At 38.6% G+C, this 7992-nt stretch overlaps 1 protein-coding gene across 1 annotated transcript in view; it reads right to left on the bottom strand.

Annotated features, from left to right (window-relative positions):
- The window catches only part of CNGB3 (cyclic nucleotide gated channel subunit beta 3), a 69706-nt gene extending 63329 nt beyond the window's left edge, over positions 1–6377 (bottom strand). Inside the window, exons 1-2 of the mRNA XM_013172391.3 lie at positions 5871–6377; positions 2597–2672 (exon numbers count right to left, since the gene is read on the bottom strand). Of these exons, the coding sequence (XP_013027845.3) occupies positions 2597–2672; positions 5871–5981 (187 nt within the window). The 5' untranslated portion in view covers positions 5982–6377. The remainder of the gene's footprint in view (positions 1–2596; positions 2673–5870) is intronic.
- Between the last annotated feature and the right edge of the window lie 1615 nt (positions 6378–7992).

Consider the following 7992-nt stretch of genomic DNA (forward strand, 5'->3'; position numbering starts at 1 on the left):
AAGCAGGTGTAGACTGGACATAACTTTCTAAATAGTGTAACAATCAGCAGAGCTATTGAACAACAGTGTGTAAAACAAGTGAAGGATTTGTATAGCCAGTCAGTTATGGAAGGTGATAAGGATGCAAAGAAACTACAGAAATTGGATTCAATATCATGGAGAACCTCTAATTAGGTGAATCATACTTTGTTAAGCACATAAAGAAATGCAGGGAATAAATTAAAAAATGAATTAATTATGGAAGAAACCCGCTTAGCACAGAGAATTAATTATAGAATGAGCTAATTATGCAGAGAATCTATCACAAAGCAAGCTAGCGAGAGAGAGGGCAACTGAGGAGGTGGGAACGAGGCAATGAGCGGCCAACAAAGAAGCCAAAAGTACCAGGTGTTGCTGAGCGATGTAAGTGGCCAAGTTTTAACCAAACAGGCTCCAATTGTGCCGCCTGCTGAGTTCTCATCTGTGCTGGGAACATCATGCTGTCTTGTGAAGTGCTAGAAGGGAGGGAGAAGGTGATGGTTGCTTTTGGCCATGTGAGAAAAAGGGGGTGAAGATAAGCTCTGCTCAGGACGTTGGTTTACATTTCAGGATGGTGGAGCTGCATCATGGGACAATGATTAGGGGGTTTATTAGTCTACATTATTCTTGTTATACCAGAGAAACTACTTAGAGATCTTGGAAAAGCTTTTCTCTAACTGGTTTTACTGTTTCCACCAGTCTTCCTTAACTTGTTTTGAGTGACCTCTGTCTTAATAATTCTTTTGAAATTTGTACATACACAGTAAAATTATGTGTCTGGTCTCTTAACATTTGCTTCCCCACAGATATTCTCTATTTTCTTCTTCCAGAAGCTGTCCATGTGATTTTAGGCCTGATACAAAGTTCACCAAGCGTTGCAGGAGCCTATATTTAAAACTTGGCATGAACTGGTTGAAAGCAGCCTCACTTTTCTGCCCAGAGATTCTGGAGTTCCTTATTCAGTTTGGTGCCAGTGATAATTCTCTGGATTTTATGGCTAATGTCTACCTAACTCATTAATACCCACATACAAAAGGAGAAGCTGTTTTGTGGCTATTTGAAAATAAGGCTTTGAGACTTCCAGAGAACTATTGTTTTTAAAAACAAATGAACAAATATGGAGCCTAACTGTGCTATTATACTAGCCTTCAGTTACTGGTATGGTAGTTCCTTCTATGCTACCGCTTATTTTACATTTTAAAAGGGAAAAGAAGATAGTCTTTACCTTGAAATATAGATTTATGAATTACATTAATCTCATAATGTTAGATGAGATTTTGGGTGGAAGCAGAAGAATTTTCTATAACCATATTTCATTCTGTCATAGCCTAGCATCTGTGATTTAATGTTTCTAAAAAGCCACGTAACTTCTGACTTGATTTTTCAATGGTTGGCTTACTGTTACAGTTAATTCATGTCAGATTTTATTTTTCATTGATTTAGTGCTAGAGCCATTTTATAACAAGATAATTACATTAAACGTACTTTGTTTAAAGTTTCATTATATGAGAAAAGGAATTTTGATACTAGTTATGATTATACAAACTGCAAGTAGGGATTATGCAAGTTTCCTTATGGTTTTTTTCCAGTGCTCCTCTCTCCTTAAATTATCTTTATTACAGAAAGCTGAATGTTCCTCAACCTATGCTTTTCTGCTTCAATAAAAGGAACTTGAATTGTTCTTCCAGAGGAGAAGTGTGAGGTGACAGAAAAACTGCACTTGGTGCTTTTCTGTGGATGTTTTAGCGGAGGATGGAAAAGGAGAGGGCTACAGCACTGATACTGTAGGGTATGATGGCAAAGGCCAACGCCCACAAATAGTTGTTGCTTAATCCATCTAGAGCCTTTTTTTTGGTAGCTGCTGCAGTAGTCATTCTGTGTCTGTTTTAAGAGAGGCAGAATAGCCATGGCCAGCTGCCACTGTTTTCAGCAGCCAGCTGTTTAGGAAGGTGATTACCTCATATTATTTCCCTGAGCTTTATGTTCCAGACGTGGGAATCTTCCAAATGTTGATGGTAAATTTTCTTTAATGGCATTGATTTTTTTCTGTTTGTTCAACAACAACAAAAAATACCACACTTGAATGGCAGTTCAGTTAATCATGTTCATGAAAAGAGTTGAATATCAGCCCATGTAGCTCTATCTATCTCATCTTTTTATTTGTTTAAATATATTTGACAAACATACCCAAAAGATGCATTAAAATATGCAGTTTTCTTTCTTAAGCTAGTATATGCCTTTATTTTAAAGAACGGTTCCTAAGAAGAAATCAAGATTACAGTAGGAGGAAGTAGGTTTGTTAGACTAGCTCATAAAAGCAGACAATCTGATGGAGGGATTGTGTGCTTGAAAGCTTGGTGCTTTTTATTATCGTTGAACAGTGCTGGTATTCCTGTAGCAAATCATTGGTTTGGGGTCAATAGGAATTCAGAGTTCTTAATTTCTCCCAGAAATAAAAAAGAAGATCAGCACCTGACAGAGCATTTTTAAGAGGAACAATTTTATTTACAGTTGTATATAGGGTACATATATACTTTTTTTCAGATAATCTCTGAACACTCACAAATGGCTTACTGACCTTGTTCCTTTGGTAATGGTTCTGCTGTCGTATTGTTTTCAGCTTTCTGTGGCTTATCTTTTTTTGTATTTTCACCCTTGAGAAAATAAACAGGATTAGAAACTATAAATGTTCATTGTTGAGAATGATAAGGATGGTTTGATTTGGCTAGGAATTTAGTTAATCAAGTTGACATCTACTGGGCTGAGTTCCTGGGTGTTGTGTGTGTTCTTGAACCAGAATTTCCAGCTAGGATCACAAAAGGACTTGGAAACTGAGATCAAAAAGTGATGCCTTCACACCTGCCACACAACGTGAGTTATGTAGTCAAGTTCTGCTGCTGCCTATTCCCAGAGCCTCTTTCATGTTGTCAAGGCTGGCTTGTTCAGTACTGCCACTCACAAGACTGTCTACATCCCTGAATTAGTCATGCATCTGTCTAAACTTTCTGCAGGGCCAATAGACCTGGTATGCTTTGAGTTACCTGACTACAGAGACAGATTTCAATATTTACAAAATACAGAGACAGTATCAACTTTCACTGCAAAAAGTTAACATATATATATATATATATAAAAATTAAAATCACAGTGAATCTTTGTGCATGCTAAAGATACTTGCATTTTTTTTTTTTTTTTTTGCTGTTTCAAAGGTTGTTTTCTCTGTTTCAGGCTTCCTCCTACTAGCATACGAACATTAATATGAGTAAAATGCTCTGCAGTTATCAGCTAATATGTACATTTCTTCTTTAAATGCCTTTTGTTGCAGGAAGAAAATGTCTTAATTCTTGATCTATTTATCTATCTCCATCTTAAAAGCATCTTATAAATAGTGGAATTTAACGGTGGTACAATCTGGGTATTGCATTGGTGTATGGAGTCATTCTGGTGCGACGAGTAATCCATGTCTCTAGGGAAATATAAATATACATATATATATATATATTTTTCCTAGATCAGTTTGCCAAGTGAGGTATCAGGCTGCACAGAATTCAGCTGTTTGGATTCAGGATTTTTCTTTTTTCAAGTTTTTTCTGTTTTATTGACTCAAGAAAATTGATTTGTAGAACTTTAAAACAAGCATGAACAATACTCTTAGTGACCTAAATGCTATTCAAACACTTATTTTCTGTGAGTAATCCTATATGATGAAGAGTAGGGGAGCAGAAGCTGAAATAACCTTCAGCTCTGCAAAAACTTTTATTTTTTATTATTTTTTAATTTTTTTCCTCATGAGTGAGAACTTACAGTTTCTAGGACCTTCATAGCTGCTTCACTGTAACCTCTGGAATTTTCCCTATAACTCTTTAATTTCTGATACCTAATAGCGTACAGGCAGTTCTGCTCTTAAAAGTGTGATGTGCTTTAGAAGTATTACTACTACTCCATCTTCCATACAAAACATCTCCCTAATTAGTACAATTCTGCAGCAACTTCCCTGATGCCTTGGTCCCTCCACTATGTGCAGTGTTCAGGCTATTTGTACCAGAAAGTAAAGCTGTTCTGCTTCACAAGGAATCACTCTTTACTTATTTTCCTAAGTACTTATGCCACTGTAAATAAATATAGCAAAATGGGATTTGTCTCTAAAATTATAGAGCAGTGGAAATTATTGATGTGCACTTCAATGCTTCAGTTTCTTCCCTGTAATATTTTAAAGCTTGTTTTAAATTCTTCATTGGATTTTAGCTGACTGGAGTGTATGACTCCACAGCTCCTTTTCATAACACTACTTCCTTTAGTTTCCTGTGAACTGCTAATACCTTACACAGCTTCTGAAAACTGGTTTGCTCTATATTAATGACTGAGAAGGTCTTTTGTAACTGAAGAACAGAAAAATACAGTGATGAATTCAGTTCTCTTTCAAGAGACTTTATTTTATCATGTTGTGGACTTCACTTTGGTTGAAAGAAATTTCAGAAGAGGATGGCAGGCTCTTTGTTCACCTCTAAAGACTGGCAAAATACTAGAGAACTGTGTGTCCAAGGTAACTGGGCTGCAGAATATCTGTGCAACCAGTGACTCAGAATCAAGGATTCTTGCTGCATAGCAAGATGTTGCTATCTGCAAGATCATTGCCTGCATATCTGCAGTACATGAATAGTTTGTTGAACATCCACATTTTTTGCCATTTTGATGAACAGACGACTCCATACTGACATCCACTCAAACAATTGGTTTCTTTTTTTGCATGTTTATAAACATCATAAATCAAATTTGAGTTGTAGTTGGGCTGCTTTAAATCACAATTTCCTGAAGCTGTATAAAACTATGAGTTTAAGAAAATTTCACCAGTTCTAAGAAATGATTCAATCTTATGAATGTTTATGTTTCTATCAGCTTTACTTAAAGCCATAAAATTTATTGAACTCTTGTGCATGTAAATCAAGATTCCCAGAATTTAAGTCAGAGTCTTGGTACATCTAGACTATTATGAACATGTTAAAAAGACACTTAGATTTAACTTGATAAGTTTAGTTTCAATTGTTTTGGTAAACCAAAATTCAGATTAATAGCTCAGACTGTTTCACAATATTAATTATTTAGTTAAACCTTAAATTGTTGCCTTTTTGCCTTGTGAAAAACAAACAAACAAAAAACAACTGAAAACACTTTCTCTGACATTATCGGGAAAAGATTAAAAATATATATATTCAAAGGTAACAAGTGAAGAGTATTCTTCTGCTTCTTTTGTATTCCATTAGCTAGTATGGAAAAGATGAGTTAACTTTTACAGTAAAGAACTACAAAGCAAACAAAGCAACAACAAAACCAAAACTGTGCACTAAAATGGCTTACTTTAGTTTTCAAATCAGAGTTATATTAGTAAAAACAAGCCAAATAAAATATATATTTTTAAAGCTACTAAAATACTTTGCCTTTCTAACCGTTATTGGGAAGCAGAGTGATATATACCTGTATTGCATTCCAATATTCAGAAAGAATATACTGGCATTTTCTGCCAGCAGGGAACAACATGAAGAGGAATACCTCAGCACAACAAAAACAATCATACCAATATTTCTAATTCCCTGTTTGCAATGTTGATCGAGGCCTCTCATAAGCTTGTTTCACATTAGTCCTATTTGGCAAGTAATTTGCAAAAGGAGGAAATCTTTCCTCATAATGAAGAGGTGGGAGGAAGGAGGGGAGGCATTCATTTGATTTTGCTAAATAATTATTTATATCCTTTGCAGTAAATTTGCTTGAAAATGTAATCTATTATGATATTTAGTTACATAAATACTTTCTAAACAAAATATTATATTACTGAGCCTATAAAAAATAGACTATACCTGTTTTGTAGATGGTTTGGGAGGAATGCTGCCATTTTCACAGTCCGCTTGCTCAGGTGATAATTTTGCTCTAGAAAACACTGCTTTTAGTCTTCTAAACATCTTGCCCATTCAACTGTCCTGAAGCCTCTATAACCCTTTTACCATGAATAGGTATATAGCACGTTTTCTTGCCATCAGTAATCAAGCCAATTAGACACTTTATCAGGTTTAATCTGATTAATGTCTTAAAGAAATTCCTTGTACAGTCTGTTTCAGTGTTGGTTTTCTCATCATTTGTACCTTTGCTTTGTATCATAGATTTAGCTATTTCTAGTCTCAATGGTTAAACTATATACAGAGTCAATTTTTCATGCACAAATTCAAAGGAGAGTGAACACTTTCTCGTTAAAATAAATCATTATCTGATCTTTTAAGTACTGGATATCAAGCAGTGAGTTTATCTTTAGAAGTGAAATTTTAAGTCCTAGACACTCATAGTTCAACTAGAGCTTGATTGACCAATAATCCTGGCACCACAGTGTCTACATAGTAGATTACATGAGGTAAATCTCTCAAGAGGAAGGTGTTCTGTTGACATGCTGGAGGGAAGGGATGCCATCCAGAGGGACCTGGACAAGCTTTACAGGTGGGCCTGTGCAAACCTAATGAGGTTCAATAAGGCCAAGTGCAAGGTCCTGCATCTGGGTCAGGGCAATCCCAAGCACAAATACAGGCTGGGTGGAGAACGGATTGAGAGCAGCCCTGAGGAGAAGGACTTGCGGATGTTGGTTGACGAGAAGCTCAACATGAGCTGACAACATGCACTTGCAGCCCAGAAAGCCAATTGTATCCTGGGCTGCATCAAAAGCAGCGTGGCCAGCAGGCTGAGGGAGGTGATTGTCCCCCTCTGCTCTGCTCTCGTGAATCACAGAATCACAGAATCGTTTAGGTTGGAAGAGACCTCCAAGATCACCCAGTCCAACCTCTGACCTAACTCTAACAAGTCCTCCACTAAACCATATCACTAAGATCAACATCTAAACATCTCTTAAAGACCTCCAGGGATGGTGACTCAACCACTTCCCTGGGCAGCCTATTCTAATGCCTAACAACCCTTTCGGTAAAGAAGTTCTTCCTAATATCCAACCTAAACCTCCCCTGGTGCAACTTTAGCCCATTCCCCCTCGTCCTGTCACCAGGCACGTGGGAGAATAGACCAACCCCCACCTCTTTACAGCCTCCTTTAAGGTACCTATAGAGAGCGATGAGGTCTCCCCTGAGCCTCCTCTTCTCCAGGCTAAACAAGCCCAGCTCCCTCAGCCGCTCCTCGTAAGACTTGTTCTCCAGACCCCTTACCAGCTTCGTTGCCCTTCTCTGGACTCTCTCGAGCACCTCCATGTCCTTCTTGTAGCGAGGGGCCCAAAACTGAACACAGTACTCGAGGTGTGTCCTCACCAGAGCCAAGTACAGGGGTACGATCACTTCCCTAGACCTGCTGGCCACACTGCTTCTTATGCAAGCCAGGATGCTGTTGGCCTTCTTGGCCACCTGGGCACACTGCTGGCTCATATTCAGCCAACTATCAACCAATACTCCCAGGTCCTTCTCTGCCAGGCAGCTTTCTAACCACTCATCTCCCAGCCTGTAGCTCTGCTTGGGGTTGTTCGCCCCAGGTGCAGGAGCCGGCACTTGGCCTTGAACTTCATGCAGTTGGCCTCAGCCCATCGCTCCAGCCTATCCAGATCCTCCTGCAGAGCCTTCCTACCCTCGAGCAGATCGACACACGCACCTAACTTGGTGTCATCTGCAAACTTACTGAGGGTGCACTCGATCCCCTCAGCCAGATCATCGATAAAGATATTAGAGGACTGGCCCCAGTACTGAGCCCTGGGGGACTCCAGTAGTGACCGGCCTCCAACTGGATTTGGCTCCATTCACCACAACTCTCTGGGCCCGGCTATCCAGCCAGTTTTTAACCCAAAGAAGCGTACACCAGTCCAAGCTAAGAGGAGCCAGTTTTTTGAGGAGAATGTTGTGGGAAATGGTGTCAAAAGCCTTACTGAAGTCAAGGTAGACCACATCCACAGCCTTTCCCTCATCCACTAACTGTGTCACTTTGTCATAGGAGGAGATCAGGTTC

The sequence above is a fragment of the Anser cygnoides genome, chromosome 2 (genome assembly GCF_040182565.1).
Source record: "Anser cygnoides isolate HZ-2024a breed goose chromosome 2, Taihu_goose_T2T_genome, whole genome shotgun sequence".
NCBI classification, from domain to species: Eukaryota; Metazoa; Chordata; class Aves; order Anseriformes; family Anatidae; genus Anser; species Anser cygnoides.